A 20,024-nucleotide genomic window follows, 5' to 3' on the forward strand; every position below is an offset into this window, starting at 1 on the left:
GATCCGGGCCACATCTGGAACATGTGGATTCAATGCTTTCCAGATCCGGGCCACATCTGGAACATGTGGATTCAATGCGTTCCAGATCCGGGCCACATCTGGAACATGTGGATTCAATGCGTTCCAGATCCGGGCCACATCTGGAACATGTGGATTCAATGCGTTCCAGATCCGGGCCACATCTGGAACATGTGGATTCAATGCGTTCCAGATCCGAGCCACATCTGGAACATGTGGATTCAATGCGTTCCAGATCCGGGCCACATGTGGATTCAACGCGTTCCAGATCCGGGCCACATCTGGAACATGTGGATTCAATGCGTTCCAGATCCGAGCCACATCTGGAACATGTGGATTCAATGCGTTCCAGATCCGGGCCACATGTGGATTCAATGCGTTTCAGATCCGGGCCACATCCGGTACATGTGGATTCAATGCGTTCCAGATCCGGGCCATATCTGGAACATGTGGATTCAACGTGGCCCAGATCAGGGCCACATCTGGAACATGTGGATTCAACGTGGCCCAGATCAGGGCCACATCTGGTACATGTGGATTCAATGCGTTCCAGATCCGGGCCACATCTGGAACATGTGGATTCAACGCGTTCCAGATCCGGGCCACATCCGGTACATGTGGATACAATGCGTTCCAGATCCGGGCCATATCTGGAACATGTGGATTCAACGTGGCCCAGATCAGGGCCACATCTGGAACATGTGGATTCAACGTGGCCCAGATCAGGGCCACATCTGGAACATGTGGATTCAACGTGGCCCAGATCAGGGCCACATCTGGAACATGTGGATTCAACGTGGCCCAGATCAGGGCCACATCTGGTACATGTGGATTCAATGCGTTCCAGATCCGGGCCACATCTGGAACATGTGGATTCAATGCGTTCCAGATCCGGGCCACATCTGGAACATGTGGATTCAATGCGTTCCAGATCCGGGCCACATCTGGAACATGTGGATTCAACGTGGCCCAGATCAGGGCCACATCTGGTACATGTGGATTCAATGCGTTCCAGATCCGGGCCACATCTGGAACATGTGGATTCAACGTGGCCCAGATCAGGGCCACATCAGGAACATGTGGATTCAACGTGGCCCAGATCAGGGCCACATCTGGAACATGTGGATTCAACGTGGCCCAGATCAGGGCCACATCTGGTACATGTGGATTCAATGCGTTCCAGATCCGGGCCACATCTGGAACATGTGGATTCAATGCGTTCCAGATCCGGGCCACATCTGGAACATGTGGATTCAATGCGTTCCAGATCCGGGCCACATCTGGAACATGTGGATTCAATGCGTTCCAGATCCGGGCCACATCTGGAACATGTGGATTGAATGCGTTCCAGATCCGGCCCACATCTGGAACATGTGGATTCAATGCGTTCCAGATCCGGGCCACATCTGGAACATGTGGATTCAATGCGTTCCAGATCCGGGCCACATCTGGAACATGTGGATTCAACGTGGCCAATGATCAGGGCCACATCAGGAACATGTGGATTCAACGTGGCCCAGATCAGGGCCACATCTGGAACATGTGGATTCAACGTGGCCCAGATCAGGGCCACATCTGGTACATGTGGATTCAATGCGTTCCAGATCCGGGCCACATCTGGAACATGTGGATTCAATGCGTTCCAGATCCGGGCCACATCTGGAACATGTGGATTCAATGCGTTCCAGATCCGGGCCACATCTGGAACATGTGGATTCAATGCGTTCCAGATCCGGGCCACATCTGGAACATGTGGATTCAATGCGTTCCAGATCCGGCCCACATCTGGAACATGTGGATTCAATGCGTTCCAGATCCGGGCCACATCTGGAACATGTGGATTCAATGCGTTCCAGATCCGGGCCACATCTGGAACATGTGGATTCAATGCGTTCCAGATCCGGGCCACATCTGGAACATGTGGATTCAATGCGTTCCAGATCCGGGCCACATCTGGAACATGTGGATTCAACGTGGCCCAGATCAGGGCCACATCTGGTACATGTGGATTCAATGCGTTCCAGATCCGGGCCACATCTGGAACATGTGGATTCAATGCGTTCCAGATCCGGCCCACATCTGGTACATGTGGATTCAGGGCGGCCCGGATGTGGGCCGGATCTGAGCCGACACTATGCTGCTGTCTGGGGAGTCGTTTCTCCGAACTCGCTACGCTATCGCTGTAATAAACCTGTTCAGACCGGAGCAGTGAATCTCCAGAAACATGTCGTATTTCACCACAAAGTCAAGAAATTATACTTGCACGTCATTTGCATTGCGACGTTACTTTCATGAGAACATAATTTATGCAAAATATACCTTTCCCGTGAGGTGAAATGCGACCTGAGCATGTTTTCCGTGAGATTCTCCGAGCAGGGTGTGTACATTTGATGACATTTAAACTCCTAGAACAACATTAGCATCATGAAACCTACACGTCACACTGGATATATGAATACGGATGTTTGTCAGCATGTGTTTGGAGACGAGGAGAGGATGATCACATGACGCAGCACTTCTCGGCAGAGTTCTTCAGGTCCTCCAGCGTGGCCTGAGCTTTGCCCTTCAGATGGCCCATGTCCACGTTCTGGATGTTGGTCAGCTGACCCAGGACCGACTGCTTCTGCTCCTCCTCCTGGTTGTCTTCGGCGATCATCTTGGCCAATTCAGTGGGGAGCTCAACGTCATCCCGCGCAGCCTGGATCTGAGTCTCGTCCAACTCGTTCTGAAAAACAGGCCATGAAATACATACAAATACATTAGGCCCTGTTCATTTATGCATTTGGCAGACGCTTTTATCCAAAGCGACTCACATTGCATTTCAAGGTACACATTTACATTCTTATCAGTTCTTGCTTTCCCTGGGAATCGAACCCGTGACCTTGACGTTGCAAAGCGCCAGCGCAGTGATAATAGGAAATTAAAGTAACAGAGATTGTTTGGCTTTACAGCAGCTCTAGAATAAAGTTATTGTCCAGATTAAGTTAGTTTAGATTGATTCACTTCCGTTGCAAAGATCATTAGTTATTAACTTAGGGGCCGCTAACACGACACCGTTCTCTCAGAAAGACCTTAACGCGATCCGGCCGCTCACTCGCACGACAACAGTGTTTGGTGCTCGAGAACGTAAACCTTGAAAAAGATTCCCAGGTGCAAGTGTTGAAAAATGTTATCATCTCCGCGTAAACTTAAAAAACGTGAATCTGTGGAAACGCTGATGGCGTGTACAGGCGTATTACGTCTTTAGTCTATAGGTATCACACCTGGTATTCCCAGACAGCAACATGGTGTGGGTCCAGGTCCGGCCCACATCTGGTGAATGTGGATTCAACGCCGCCCAGATGTGGGCCGGATCTGGGCCGAAACTATGTTGCTGTCTGGGACTGAGCGAGCTATTGTGCCAAATAAAATATCAATGTTCATACAAAAACAATACAAAAACTCTCATGTGAGTTCAGCATCACACTCCAGAGATGGGTTTAAAAAAAAAATATATATATATATATAGAGAGAGAGAGAGACCATTTCTCTCCAGAATGGCAAAGAAATGAGAATCACTGCTATTGTCGCCTTTTTCGCTTTTGTCTTGCTTAGTTGGAGACATTTAATTTAATATTCATCAATATTATTGATCTCCTGCATTGACAGCATTATATGAGAACTGAACTGAGCTGGACGATGACATCACGGTTTTCTCCAGAGCCGCTATATATATAAATGAACTAAATTAATAACTTTTTTACAACAAACATCAGCCATCACTGAACTTACTTAAGCTGGACTGTGACGCTATTTTCTTCTGGAAACAACATTTGCATTATTTTCCTGTTATCTCTGTAAAGCTGCTTTGAAACGATCAGTATTGTAAAAAGCGCTATAGAAATAAAGCTGACTCAACTTGATTATCAAACAGTTTAGCTGTGTTACACCTGTCCTTGTGTACCAGCAGATGGCAGCCTCGTCCCTCACCGTCTCCATATTCCCAGACTTCATTTCCCACAACTCCCTGCTCATTATTCATTTATATGTTTCAGTTGTGTCTTGTTTCATTTAGTTCATTACCCTGTCTATCTAAACACACTTTTACCCTGTATTCAGTATGAAGTCTTGTTTGTTTTGGTTTGCATTTTACTGACAGCATTCCCGATCAGTCGATGGGTTAACTGGGATTCTCAGAGGCAGAGGAACCACAAGTCCACAAATGCGATGCTTAGAATACATAATTATTTTTTTACTTGAATTTTATTAGTAGTATTGTCATTTAAACATCACTTGAAATTAAATATTGGTATCTAAATATCTATTAATTATTATTTATTTGCCTGTTACTATGCATGTATGTCATTATTCAACTATGTCATTATCGAAATGCACAATTAACCTGCATTTCTGACTGCATTGCCTTCAAAACCCTCAAACTTCAAGCTTTAAAACTGGAACAGGTCAAGCTTTCTCACGCCAACATCAGCGTTTGTCTTAATGAACTTTCTTATCTAATTTAAATTTAGTAGGCTTTTGCAATTAAAATATTATTTTTTTGCATTACAGTAATGAGTAATTAAATTAATTATGTAATTAATGTAAGTTTTTGTTATTATAGTACACTATTGAGTATTGGGGAATGAGTAATTATTAATGATAAAAATCATTTCACAATGCAAAAAATTTGAATCAGTAAAATAGGCTTCAAAATCTTGGTCACAACTAAAGTAAATGAATAGGGGGTATATTTAACAATATATCGAGTCACAATATATCGCAATACAAAAATGCAACAATATGTATTGTGTATAGTTCGCCCCCAAAAAAAATGACTGTGTGAGAAAAAATTCTTGTTTTCAGAGTTTTAGTGTCAGTACTACATTAAACTACTATATATAATGTTGGATATAATGTATAATAATGCAGTGGGGGAATATGTGTGGCTCCTGATAATGCCAGATGTCTGATGATACCAGTGAAAGTGGCCGACATTATTATAAATATATCTAGTCAGTGACAGAGATCAAACATATTCATCTACAATAACTCAGTATTTCCAGCTTCAGAATCATGAATATTGTTATTCTGGCGTCTCTATTGTCTGTGCTTTGGGTTTCAGCACTGAGTCCAAGAATATTCATTTACACACACAATGTAATATCAAATTTAGCATTTTAATCAACAGTTCATTTTTGTTAACCTTTTACCATAAGTCTTGGAGTATCACAATAATATCGTATCGTGAGTTCAGTGTCGTGATATGTATCGAGTCGTTACACTCCTATAAATTAAGGTAAATTAGTGGATAAAGGGTCTGCTAAATTATTAAATGAACGTTAACAATGATCAATATATTTGTTAGAGTATAATCATTGTTAATGTTAGTTAATAAAAATGCAACTGTTCATTTTATAAATGCTTTAGACGTATTTTTCATTGTTAGTTCATGTCGCAGTTCACAAATGGAACCTTATTAATAATATCTTCAAGCACAATATAACACTGTATTCGGTGGTGACGTGCGCTTCGGCCCAGTGTGTGATGAGCGAGGTGTCGGGATGTAAGTTAATAGTGTGAGCAGATGTGTGATTAATTGTTACCTTGGGCAACCTGTACTTGTCTCTGAAGTGAGTCCTGATAGTCGCCCTCTCCGCCTTCTTCTGGGCAAAATTGGTGTCTCGCTCTTGCCTGAGGAGAAATGAGAACAGAAGCATCTCAAAAACACACAAACACTGCAATCTGAGGACGAACTGGGTCATTTATCATCTACGCAAGTCTAACACGTCAATCTCCAGCTAATAAGCATCATCTGGCCGATTTCTAATTTAAACAGCAATTGAACTGATTGTTGATTGGACTAATTTTAGGATTTTTTTTGGTATGCTTATTTGAATAATGATCATATAAGACCTAAATTGACCTTAAAAAGTAATCTGTCATGACAAGCCATTTCTAAATGTTAGCATGAGCTAAAACAAGTCTACGTCCACAGAGAGAGATGTCATTCTGCAGGATTAAACTGCTTTCCTCCGAACGCCGAGGAAACTCGTGGAATAAATACCTTCAAAGAGAGCATTAAAAACTTCAGACTGACTGGATTTCTAGGGTTTATTTGCCAAAAGTCTGGTGAAATGAACAGTTGCTTACAACAATCGCATTTGTCCATTAAAGAAAGCTGAAAATATTTAAAATAAGTGCGCAATGAGACAATCACCTTCAGCAAAATCAAATAGCCTAGAATTACAATTTTTTTTGATTATACTATTTATTCTAATTCCTAAAAAAAAAGGTTTAAAAAATCAAACATTGGAAATAATCAACATAGAAATATTTCAAAAATGGATTAGTTATGGATTTACTTAATACATAACTATAAAACTTCAGTGCTTTTTCTAGATATTCCCTTTCATGCAGTGTGTAATAAAGCTGTAAACGATCAAAGTTCAGTTAAATTAAGTTACTGTCTCCTAAAAGAAAGAAGTGATTCTGAACTGAAACGAGTCGTCAGTAATCCAGTCTCACTTCCTGCTGATCCTGCGCAGGTTTGTGACTAATTAGCATTATGCCAGCCTGTGGTGTTGATTGGCTGAGCAGCGTCTCTTAGCTCCGCCCTCAAACACTGTAGTGTATCTGAGACTGGGAGAGTTCGGCTCGTGTTGTTCGTGTCGAGAAGACGCTGTTTTCTGAGATTGAGACGGTGAAACCCACGCCATCGTTACTGTTCGCATCACTGTGATCAAGAGCTGAGATTCAGATATGATAATGAGCGTTTGCTTTCTGACCAATCACAGCAGAGCAGCTCTCAGAGAGGCGGGGCTTAGAGAGACTGAGTCCTTGATGGAAGCGTTTCAGACACTGAGAGGAAAGAGCTGAAGCTGCAGTGGAGATTATGAGGACATTAGTGTGTGTTTGACCTTGGATAAATGTGAACCTGTTGTAGGAGACGCCAAAACAACATTAGCAGCCTTTAAAATAGCAGAATAGGGGGTTTTAACTTAACCTCAAGATGTGTTACGTTATTGTTAAAGGTCATGTGAGGTGAAAGGTCAATACAAATCTCCAGGGCTAAAGCAAAGGTCATAACAGATTGGACACATTTAAGTGGAGGAATAACAACCAGCAATTAAAGATAACATTTAGGTTTGGTATTTGGAGGGTTGTTGGTTCGATCCCTGAAAAGAGGATGAAATAAGCCACTATCAAGGCACTTAAATGTTCAAGGCTCAATACAAGTTAAGATGCATCAACAGCATCTGTTTAAAAATATATATATATATATGAGAACAGTAATGGATTACACACTAATGGACGAGTTTCACCAGGTACTGTAGTATTGAACCTGGAACCTTCCTTTTATGATTTCTCCACAGGGATCATCCGTATAATAGGTGTCTGCTAAATGAGTGCTTCTGAGAAGACGAGTACGAGCGAAAATATCTCAGGGATTTAGACTCGCACTGACACTCGACTGATGCTCATCCACAACAAATGACTAGTTAAAATAACCCCCATATAAATAAACAGCAAAAAAAAAAAAAACCTTTGAGAAGATCATGGTGGTTTGGCTGATTCGAGAGATTAAACACACAACTCCCTGTCAAAGTCAACAGTCTTAAACTAGCTGTTCTCAGCATGTAAAATCTGCTCTCCGAGGAAATGAGTTGGATTACCAGCTCGGCAAGCCATTTGAAGTCTGTGAAATCACAATTTTCCAAATATGGCAGTTATGCAAACCGTACTGCCAACACAGCCACCTGTTCAAGTCCTTCATGAGAGGATTTCTAAAGACAAAGCATGTGAAGAACACAGGAATTGTTTGGCTTGATCAATAACAGTCTCATTTTTTGGGTTTTCACAATTCACAAGAAGTGTTTAATTAAAGTGTTAAATGTTCCGATTGGAAAATGTGATTGGGGTTTAAATGAAACTGTGTAAAATGCTAATTAAAATAATTTTACCTGAGGCGAGAATGAGTGGATTCTAATCTTGCGTAAAGCAGAGAACTGAATCTATACTTGCCCAACATGGTTATATTGTGTTTTGGACATGTATCATTGTATATACACCACAGTAAACATGATAAGTATCTTGGGGTACCATTATACCATTGTACATTAATATGGTAATCATTCTTATCAATGTAGCCCTATGGTACATTTCTTTTTATAAGTGTTTTGATTAAATTATTTTTTAATTTGTTCTCACATGCTTAAGAACAGATATATTTCATCAAAATCTAATGATCAATTCTGATACTACTTTAGAATACACAACTTACATACACAAATACAAAAACCTCCCAATGTCTGAACCAACTTGACAGAATTCGTAAGGTAAAATATTCTAAATTACACACGCGATTCTGTTGGTCTGTAATGTGAATAATGTGGAGTATTATTCATATCTGACTGAGCAAGAATCTCCCTGAGCGAAATGAGCAGCTGCGAGCGCGCGCGATATCCAACGAAGCGCGAAAAATGCGCGCCCATTTCCAAACGTCCGCTTCTCTACAACAGCGTTCACCTCACAAAAAACATCAACAAATTTCAGAGAAATAACACGTTAATATCAGGTATGAAGGAAGGTTTGTCTTACTTTTCCTCCTCTAGCTGTTGTTGGTACTCTTCAAACTCTTCTTGTGTCATTCCTTTAGCAGCCGCTTCGGATTTCTCTCCTTCAGGTTTCTCTTCTGTCAGACCTCCTGTCAGATTCTTCAGCTGGCCTCCGACGACGTGTTTTACCATGAAAGCCATCGTGAAATAGTACAATGTTCTTTAATAATCTTCCTTTTGGCGGAGCTATTTGTCCAAACCTGTTATTAATTCCAATTAGGTCAATAATGTGGACAGGAAAAACGTCTTTTTTCCGTGATCGCCGAACAGAAACTCCTCAGCTGAGGTAAAGTGAAGTGATGTGGATTCTTCTCCTCATCTGAGTCACATCATCAGTTTGACTCTTCAATCCACCCAATCCCGTGTTTCCTCACTCGATTCTTCCCGCCCAATCCAACGGACCGCTGGATTAAGCGCGCGCAGCTCGTGGGTTGAGTCACTGACGGTTGTTTTTTTTTTTAGCGGGCGCGCGTGACATGTCAAAACGCATCGCGCCTCGGTTTTCGGTGCGCGCGCGCGTGTGTGTGAGACTCCAAATCGGTTAACGGGATGACAGTAAGCAGAAAGCATTCAGAGAGTCTATACAGCATCCATCTGGAGGGTGAGTAAATCCTGTGAGGAAAAAGTGATAAAGTAAAAAGTGTGAAATGAAATATCTAACAAAAATTATAAGGTTCTGTCGCCAACGTTTTAGTTTATTTGGAAAAGGACATAACTGTAATCCCAGAGATTACCATCCATGCGTATAAAGCTGTCACCATCACCTCCACATGGATTATCATGCAAGATGAGACATATTTAACAGTCAAACATGCATTCAGCATTAATAAAGTGAGGTACAGTTTAACTCTTAAAGTACTGCAAATCTTTTTAGCTTGCCTTATGTTTACTAACCTTGTGTTTATACACGTTACTTGCATGAACATACATGTCACAAACTCATATACTGAGAACACAACAAATATAAATGCTTATCTTGAATGCAATCTGAGTATAATGCATCTTCCACACTCTAAAAAAATGGGTTGTTTCAACTCATGTTTGGGTCAAATATGGACGAACCCAACCGTTGGTTTAATTTTTGAATACAATTCTAAACCCAATGGTTTGGTTTGTCCATATTTGACCCAAACATGAGTTGAAACAACCCAGCATTTTTTTAGAGTGCAATGGCATGTAAATGTTTAAACTCATCACATGCATGAATGATATAAATACAGCCCCCATTACTCCAAAATTATCAACACCGGATGATAAAAACAAATTATACATCTCTGTGCATGGTGATAATGCCTCTATTTTTGCCTCTTTCTCACTTTCTCTCTCTCTCTCTCTCTCTCTCTCTCTCTCTCTCTCTCTCTCTCTCTCTCTCTCTCGCTGACACCCCTCCTCCTCCCCCGGGACTGAATCATTCCCGATCTGCTCCACTAACAAACTGTTCTGTCGCTCTCGCTGAGGGCAAAGACACACACACACACACACATATCTGTGCTCCATAACATAGTAAGAACCTGAAAAGTCTGTGTTTGGAGCTCCAGGCTTTTACTGGTGGCAAGCGCTCTGATTTCATCCAGGAAAACAATATGCAGAATTTTTGTTCTCATATCAGCCAAATGTTCTGAAGGATTTGCATGCATGTCAACACAAATGTTTTTTTTTTTTTTTTTTTTTTTTACAGTAATACGGTGACACATGGCGTAATTATGCATGCTTTTCTTTTACACTAGAGGCAAATCAAAAGTCTATTTTTAGGTTCCAGGTGACAAATGCAAGTAAAATATGTGGCTTTGGCAAGAAAATAAGGTCAATAATCCTCAATTTTGCTGTGATGCAAGATAAACTAATAAAGAAATCTTTTTCATTTTAAATAATTGGTAACACTTTACAATAAGGTTCATCAGTTGACCTTAGTTAACATGAACTAAGAATGAACAATACTTCTACAGCATTTATTAATCTTAGTTAATGTTAACGTCAACATTTACTAATACGTTATCAAAATCAAACGTATTTGTTCAAATTAGCACTGTGAACTAACATGAACAAACAATGAACAGCTGTATTTTTATTATCAGAGATTACATTAACAAATGTATTGCTCATTGTTAGTTCATATTAGTTAATACATGAATTGTAAAGTGTTTACCCATTATTTTATCATTGCGAAAAATATAACATCATTCAAAATACAGTTTCATGGCCCATAAAAACTGTACATTTCACCTGCCATTGGCAAGCGTGGTAAACAGTTCATCTCGGACCCGGCATGCATGACTTCACAAGATAGTCGATAAACCTCATCATCATCATCACCCTGTTACTGTTCTTCCACATAAGAGCCGGCAGCGCTCGCCAGACCGCAGATCTCATGGGTTATGTGATGTGTACATGTGAGCAAGCGTGCGTGCATTATATAATAGAACAACATGGATGCATTATGCTGTTTGTGCCGCTCGTCCTCACTAGATCTGGGCATGAATGAGGTTAGTAGGGTGAGGACGGCCAGTCAAACACTCATTTGTGAAGTCAATGGCACTGAATTGGAATGAACTAGTTTAGACTAGTTTCCTTCCCTTAATTATAGACTTTACATTATAATTATTTCACGTATACACTGATATAATGAACATAACTGGCCGCAAAACTGGCTTTCAAACAAACCAAATGTGGGACGATTACTAAGATTGTGTGGGACATGTTACCAACACTAAAACATAACCTGAAACTGTCTAACTTCATAAAAACATTTGTATTCTGCCTTTCAGCTGATAAAAATACTTGGTTCTTTAGTCCCTTCCGGAAAACACCATTACATCACGTCTTTATTTTACATGTCATTTAACTTCAGCATCGCTGAGCCCAAAGGCAGCGGCGTCACTATTTCTGAAACGGTTCTGACCAAGTCCATCTAAAATCCAACAAAATAAATAATGAGCAAATAAAATATAAAACGACATGAAATTATATCATTGACAGTCTTATATATTAAGAATATATTAAACCAAAAACGTTCATATTTTTGGAAAGGATGTGAATTAAAACACCACAGCAGGCAACAAGTTGATCAATTCTGTTAAATTTTAATTTACCAAATTATCCATTTGTTTTCTGACAGGAACACATGAGCGAATCACCGCTCCACATTTTGATTGACAGCCGCCACTAGTGACCGTGTTTACTCCTTTCTGTTCAACCATTGGATAGGATTTATAAACGGCTGTTGTATTTGTACTTCTGACGAAGCGCTGTTAAATATAGGTAAAACTACACCGCAAAACGAATAAATAAAATGCAAAGCGGGACGGGTGGTCACCCTAGCGGCGGCAGGTTTTAACTCGTGAACGCATGTTTTTGAGTTAGCATGACCTGAATTATTATAAGGTCATTTTGACTGGGATTTCAAAATATGAAGCCGTATATTCATCATAAAATATTCTACTGACAGTGTGTCATATAGCCTATCCATACCATTAATAAAGTATTTTCTCAAATACAAACACACATATTTAAAGTCCCCTTGTAGTCAATAATTGTATCCCTTAAAACTCATCTTTGATCACCAAAATTACAGAATTTTACAAAATACACAAAAATATTTCCTTGAAAAAATGTCTTCATGCCTTGAAATATCTTGAATGTAACTCGACACCCTCGCCTCATTTAGTATGCGCGGCTCTATGAATATGCAGATGAGCCCCGCCTCCACTCACTCCCTCAGCTCAGAGATCCACTGGTTGACGATCACACGTTGATCTGATTGGTTACAAGGTCGTTTGTGACGTCAGAAACACCAGCGATTTCAAACCGTGTTTTTGAGACTGTCTTTGGTTCACTGCAGTTTTAAGCAGAAAATACTCAGCAATGCTGTCGACTTATGAACTTACACATGGTGTGTCTTAAAGCGTATTAAACACACCACATAGACACATAAACAACATTAAACGCTGGATTTACACCACAGGGGGACTTTATAGATTGATAAATGAGGCTCACGAATATTATTGGAGTATGTTTTACAAGAAAATACTTTTTCTACTTCAAAATTGAATGTGTTACTTGCTGTTTCTGTAAATTAATAGTGAAATTTACCAGTTTCTGAGTGAAAATTGTTCCTGCACCAATTTCCATCACTGTGCAAGTTTACACCGATGGGTTTTGTGATGCATGCATCCAGAGCACACACACATGCATTCAATAGAAACTCCCAGTAAATTCAATCCCGTCTCAATAATCACACGCATTCTGTCTTAATAATTCCAATTCAAACATTTAAACCTGATTTTTGCGTGTGCAGCAGGCCTCCTCTGGTTAACCAGTCCGATGTAGAGTTGCATCTGAACCTCCATCCCATCAGAAGAGCCTCATCTCGGCACGGGTCAGAGCTCAGAGGAGACGAGCAGGACCTCTCGGCGGCACACGGCTCTCCGGCGAAACAAGGTGCCGAGAACAAGCCATCTTTCACCTAATGGATGCTGACACACTTAAACAACACGACAGTCAAACCAACACTTATTCAGACTCCTTCAACATCTCTCACATTATCACATAGTTTAGGAAATGGTGATAAACATGAGCAGAACTCAGAGTTCTCAGATCAGTGGATATTTGACTGGTTTTGTCCGTCCTTCTGTTAGACTCTCACACATGAATTATGTTGAATATCTGTCAGCTGTTAAATTGAACTACACACTTAGATAATACCAGTTTAGCTCAACCAGTGACCAAGTAAAAAGTGTGTAAAAAGAGCATTAGCAATTACAGAAAACACACTGAAGAAAACATGATCAGCTCAAAGTGGAGGAATAATTATTGGTCCCAAATTTGTATAAATGTTACTGGTAGTCACTGGATGAAGAATATTTGGGTGTAATATGCCACAGTTTACTTTATTTTGCTCTCCTCACTTACATAACATAAAAGAACTATAGTGTCCTGCACACACTAGTGGAAATCTATAAAAAATATTATATCTGTTGTCTGGATAATTTTTAGTTTGACTTTATGAGGATGTAAATGATGATTACAGCAATAGTTAATTCCAAGTAGAATTAATTTACTCACCATTGTTTGGTCCAAACCTGCACGAAAACATTTCAATTTTCACTTTGCTCATTGGGATGTTGGAATGTATAGTAACACACACTTTTAATTGTGTAATCATAGAGCTTTAACCTGGATTGGAACATATCTGGCATTTTTACAACTTATTAACTTATTAAGTTATTAACTTAGGGTCCGCTAACACGACACCGCTCTACTGAAGACAGAAACGTATAATGTGTTCTGGCCGTTCATTTACACACATCAGTGTTTGAGCTCCAGAACACACACTCTGAAACAGGATCCAAGGTGCAAGTTTTGAAAAACGTGATCATCTCCGTGTAAACCTCAAAAACGTGAATCTGTGATAACGCTGACGGCGTGCACGTGCGTATTATGTGTTTAGTCTATATAATAGGTGTGCGCGTTTGAATATATGTGCACATGCGGATAGTCTTTCTGTACTACATTACTGGCTCATCCAGTGGATGAGTAACGGATAAACTCGTGTCCTGTAAATAGGGAGATGTAACAGCAAGAGGAAGAAAATGGTCCACACATGATGCCCAAAGGACAATTCAGTCTCCATGGCGATGCCCATTAATTACCTGTGAATAAATGCATCAGCATAAGGCGAGTTATGCAATCCAGAAAAAGACTGGTCTAGACTAGCCTGATGATCTCATTCTCTCTCCCTCCCCATCCTGCATCCTTCATCCTTTCTTCTTCTGTCATGTGTGCTCTATCCTTACCTCTTTCTATTATCAGAGGCAACCGCAGGACTGCTGGCTGTGGCTAAATGGGATGCGAATAGCGGAAAATTCTCTTTCAGCCGAGTTCCTGTGGACAATCAGCAGTGAGCGAGAGCGAGGGCCTGTAGGAGCGCAGCCGGGTGACGCGGGGACACGGTGAGAGACGTACAGAAGCAGGAGGTAAAGTGGAGATCAGATGTGTGACTGACTGCTCGTGGGTCATTTTTAACCTTGGGTTGACAATCCCAGGTTATCTTGCTCATGCTTAGTCGTTAAAGGGTTCTCATTTACATATTATACGAGGTACATAACAGATTTCACACGTAAAGAATGCACTCTAAAAAAACACAATTTGGGTTGTTTTCAACCCAAAGGCTGGTTAAATATAGGACAGAACACATGTTGGGTAAATTTTACCCAGCAAATTGGGTTGTTTATTTAACCCAGCATTATGGGTTGATTTAACCCATCCACTATAACGTCTCTGGATCTCGTGCCGGAGCTCGTGTCGTGTTCAGCGGAGGAACTTATAACTTTGGACCGCCGCCCTGCGTCAGGAGCTGGGTGAGACAAAAACTACCCAAACATTGGGTTGTTACGTCCGACCCAGGAGCTGGGTGAGACAAAAACTACCCAAACATTGGGTTGTTACGTCCGACCCAGGAGCTGGGTAACACAAAAACTACCCAAACATTGGGTTGGTACGTCTGACCCAGGAGCTGGGTAATACAAAAATACCCAAACATTGGGTTGTTATGTCTGACCCCGGAGCTGGGTAACACAAAAACTATCCAAACATTGGGTTGTTACGTCTGACTCAGGAGCTGGGTAACACAAAAACTACCTAAACACTGGGTTGGTATGTCTGACCTATATGCTGGGTAACACAAAAACTACGCAAACACTGGGTTGGTACGTCTGACCTATATGCTGGGTAACACAAAAACTACCCAAACATTGGGTTGTTACGTCCAACCCAGGAGCTGGGTAACACAAAAACTACCCAAACATTGGGTTGTTACCTCCGACCCAGGAGCCGGGTAACACAAAAACTACCCAAACACTGGGTTGGTACTTCTGACCTATATGCTGGGTAACACAAAAACTACCCAAACATTGGGTTGTTACGTCCGACCCAGGAACTGGGTAACACAAAAACTACCCAAACAGTGGGTTGTTACGTCTGACTCAGGAGCTGGGTAACACAAAAACTACCCAAACACTGGGTTGGTACGTCTGACCTATATGCTGGGTAACACAAAAACTACCCAAACATTGGGTTGTTACGTCCAACCCAGGAGCTGGGTAACACAAAAACTACCCAAACACTGGGTTGGTACGTCTGACCTATATGCTGGGTAACACAAAAACTACCCAAACATTGGGTTAAAAAAATGACCCAAAAGGATCAACCCAGTATTTAGGTATAAAAAATAACGCAAGATTTCTTTAGAGTGTGCAGTGCAAGGTTATTATAGTTTAACTAAAACTAAAACATTCCTGTTACTTCATATAAAATCACCTGATAACACTAGATTTCCTCTGAACTAGAATCACGGTTGATTCCCCCACATCCACACAACTCGTTTCCTCCGAGAGAGCCAGACCTGTCTATAGCAAAGCCCATCTATCTGACAGAATGCCTAAAGGTGTTAGTGTTGTGTAGGAAGAAAGTCACATCAAAGTGCCTCTCTCACACACGTGACCACAATCTCACGTCTGGGTCATTCATGACTTCGCAGATTACACGAGCTGCCATCCAACATGCAATGCATCCTGCATCAGTTCAAGAGACCGGTTATGTAAACACAGACAGTTTGGCTCTAACTCAACGGCCTGCAATCCTGAGACGGTGAAAAAGACGAGCGTTCCCTAAAGCCGAGGGTTGAGCTTGAGTTTTAAGGCCCCGATATTCTCACGGCGAAGTTCCTTTTCATTCTTCGCTTGGAGGTAGAAATATGTTTGGCAAACCTTAGCAGCGATATACTGTTGGCGACGCCCACATTCAGATGAATATGCAAATATGTGCTGAGCACTTTCTCGATAACAAAACAAACAACAAAAATGCCAGCGGTGAGAAAACAGTTCAGAAAGCATCTGATCACAGTGATGCTGATGTTTACACTAGATCTGCTATTAAGCACTCCAGTCACGTCACGTTTATTTATACAGCACTTTATACAGTAGATCTCTTTAAAGCAGCAGATTTACAGTATTAAACATCAAAAACAGCGTCAGCTTCAGTTTCTACTATAAAGCGTCTCTCAGTGTGTTCATGTTTGTCTGACCTCGACCGACTGAACTGAAGAAATGAACCAGAGAAGAGTTACACCTCAAAGAAGGCGGAGCCTCAGAGCCACGCCCACTTATTACATCATCATCACGTGGACCAATGGTAGTTCAAAGGTGTTCACCAGCCGAAGCAAACTTTTCCATAAAAGCTTGCTTTGGCAAGCTACGAACGATCTTTGTTTTGGCCTGGTTTTGTTTGAAAGGATGCCACACCAGTCTGTTCCTCGATTGCGTTTGAAGTAAATCCAAGCCTTTAGGAATACATCGTAAAAGGGCCAGTTGCACTAGATTTTACTCATGCAATCATTATTTTAGACCCCATAAAAATATGTGCAAGCAGATAGGATGTCACACTAGGAAGCTTAAAAAAATAAACAGCACTATTTCTAGTTTCACACAACACTACAAACCATGCAACTCAGCCAAGTCACTTTACTGTTGGTTGCTATAGCAATCTATAAGATCTTCTGTTTGCTCTCCCATTGGCTACTGCCACATTGCTCAACGCTCAAACCGGTTTCCAGGCGCTTTGATGCAGAGAGTTGAGTTGATTTCAGTCTAATCGTCCCTTTTAGACTTAATGAGGAAATGTGTAATTAACACACTGAGTGCTTTGACTAGTAAAATACTCTAAATGTTCCGATCCAATCTGACTTGTATTGCTGCCCGAATCATGCACTGTTCCTTCGTTGGCCAGAGGAGAACTGGCCCCCGACTGAGTCTGGTTTCTCCCAAGGTTTTATTCTCCATTCTGTCACCTGATGGAGTTTTGGTTCCTTGCCACTGTTGCCTTGGCTTTTGGCTTGCTTAGTTGGGGACATTTAACATTTAATATTCAATAATATTATTGATCTGCCTTACTTAAGGTGGACGTTGACGCAATTTCTTTTAGAAACAAACTTTGTTATATTGTTTTCATGTTATCACTGTGAAGCGCTTTGATACAATCTGTATTGTAAAAAGCGCTATATAAATAAAGGTGACTTAAAGCTGTTCTGCAGTTCGCCTGAAACACTGCCTTCTTTTGAAATGTTATCTTCATTTAATTTCATTTGAGAGCTGCCCGAATAATCGTTAAAATAATGCAGTCTTTATTTAAACACCCCCGCAATCTTATTCCTAAATGAGAGTGATTCGACTCTGTCTATTAAAGCTTTAACAAAATTCAGATCTGCGTTCTGATCCAGAGAGCCGTTGTCATCTTTCCAACCACACAGTATCATTATTTCTGTCTTACAGTAACTCAGATTATCACATTATTTCTGTCTTACAGTAACTCAGATTATCACAGAAGTACTGAGATAAAAGTTTATAGTTGGGATATAAACATTGATATCTACGGTAGTGATCAAAATAGAGCAAATCACGTTTGGAAAGTAACTTGGCGCTTCAACTGGTGTAACGATGTAATCGAATAATCATTTTTTGGTGGCTACAAGTGACATAAATCTATTTATCATTGAATCATTCATTCAAGAGATTCGCTTCAAAAACACTGATTCATACAGTAATGAAGCAAGTGAAGTCTGTATGAGTGAGTCATTGAATCATTCAAGAGATTTGTTCAAAAACACTGATTAATCCAGTAATGAAACAAGTGAAGTCTGTATGAGTGAGTCATTGAATCATTCAAGAGATTTGTTCGAAAACACTTATTCATCCAGTAATGAAGCAAGTGAAGTCTGTATGAGTGAGTCATTGAATCATTCAAGAGATTTGTTCAAAAACACTGATTAATCCAGTAATGAAGCAAGTGAAGTCTGTATGAGTGAGTCATTGAATCATTCAAGAGATTTGTTCAAAAACACTGATTCATCCAGTAATGAAGCAAGTGAAGTCTGTATGAGTGAGTCATTGAATCATTCAAGAGATTTGTTCGAAAACACTTATTCATCCAGTAATGAAGCAAGTGAAGTCTGTATGAGTGAGTCATTGAATCATTCAAGAGATTTGTTCAAAAACACTGATTAATCCAGTAATGAAGCAAGTGAAGTCTGTATGAGTGAGTCATTGAATCATTCAAGAGATTTGTTCAAAAACACTTATTCATCCAGTAATGAAGCAAGTGAAGTCTGTATGAGTGAGTCATTGAATCATTCAAGAGATTTGTTCAAAAACACTGATTCATCCAGTAATGAAGCAAGTGAAGTCTGTATGAGTGAGTCATTGAATCATTCAAGAGATTCATTCAAAAACACTGATTAATCCAGTAATAAAACAAGTGAAGTCTGTATGAGTGAGTCATTGAATCATTCAAGAGATTTGTTCAAAAACACTGATTAATCCAGTAATAAAACAAGTGAAGTCTGTATGAGTGAGTCATTGAATCATTCAAGAGATTTGTTCAAAAACACTGATTAATCCAGTAATAAAACAAGTGAAGTCTGTATGAGTGAGTCATTGAATCATTCAAGAGATTCATTCAAAAACACTGATTCATCCAGTAATGAAGCAAGTGAAGTCTGTATGAGTGAGTCATTGAATCATTCAAGAGATTTGTTCAAAAACACTGATTAATCCAGTAATAAAACAAGTGAAGTCTGTATGAGTGAGTCATTGAATCATTCAAGAGATTTGTTCAAAAACACTGATTCATCCAGTAATAAAACAAGTGAAGTCTGTATGAGTGAGTCATTGAATCATTCAAGAGATTCATTCAAAAACACTGATTCATCCATAGACAGTAAAAGAAATGGACAGAGCGATCTCATTGGAACTCAGTTGAGACAGTTGAAGCCCACTTTTAGCGATTTTTGAGAACTTCCGTTCCTGACGCGCAGACTCAGACCGACTCAAACTAAGCTTGATGACGTGAGCAACCTGTCTGACAGACGTGAATCTTCTAGTAGCTGTGCGTGAAAATTGCCAACGTTAATCTTGCAGAGACGGGGAACTTGAGCAAAGAGTCCTTTATCGTGAGTGAGCAGGATTAAGTATTCCGTTGCTTTTATGGACTCATTATCTATGGGCTTCTCTCTTGATGGGACGTCCCCCCGATTGCCTGCGAGCTTCTCCTGCTGTCTGTACGGTAATTTCTGTACAGCGCGACAGAGAGTCGAGTGGTTATGACGCAATCGTTAGCCTATTTTTACTAAAACTGTTTCTACGGGGCCATAATGTAACATAGAAGGTAATGGAGCCATTTATACATTGTCGTGTTTCTTTAGAAATAAATAATGGACAAATGGAGTCTTTAAACGCCTCAGATGTAAAGTTATTCGCTGTCAAAGTGACGCCAAAATGAATGGTAGTCAATGGAAATGCTAACGCAAGTGAAGTTCTGCTACAAGATGGCGGCACCCGGCCGGCTTCAACTTCCGGTCGATGG

General features: G+C 40.5%; 1 protein-coding gene across 1 annotated transcript; it reads right to left on the reverse strand.

Annotated features, from left to right (window-relative positions):
• Positions 1-2,255: 2,255 nt before the first annotated feature.
• cplx3b (complexin 3b) lies at positions 2,256-9,112 on the reverse strand. Its single transcript, XM_056245056.1, has 3 exons — positions 8,596-9,112; positions 5,601-5,688; positions 2,256-2,743 (listed from the first exon to the last, which is right to left on the reverse strand). Exons 1-3 carry the CDS (start codon positions 8,751-8,753, stop codon positions 2,519-2,521), a joined length of 471 nt encoding a protein of 156 aa, XP_056101031.1. The 5' UTR covers positions 8,754-9,112; the 3' UTR covers positions 2,256-2,518.
• Between the last annotated feature and the right edge of the window lie 10,912 nt (positions 9,113-20,024).

This window comes from Rhinichthys klamathensis, unplaced genomic scaffold (assembly GCF_029890125.1).
Source record: "Rhinichthys klamathensis goyatoka isolate OS25496 unplaced genomic scaffold, OSU_Roscu_1.1 h1tg001280l_1, whole genome shotgun sequence".
NCBI classification, from domain to species: domain Eukaryota; kingdom Metazoa; phylum Chordata; class Actinopteri; order Cypriniformes; family Leuciscidae; genus Rhinichthys; species Rhinichthys klamathensis.

Excerpts from the sequence above, each read along its gene's own strand:
- cplx3b (XM_056245056.1), bottom strand. The coding sequence starts at position 8,753 with ATGGCTTTCATGGTAAAACACGTCGTCGGAGGCCAGCTGAAGAATCTG. Across the intron at positions 5,689-8,595 it reads CAACAGCTAGAGGAGGAAAA|GCAAGAGCGAGACACCAATT; the intron begins GTAAGACAAACC and ends ATTTCTCCTCAG. Across the intron at positions 2,744-5,600 it reads ACAAGTACAGGTTGCCCAAG|AACGAGTTGGACGAGACTCA; the intron begins GTAACAATTAAT and ends CCTGTTTTTCAG.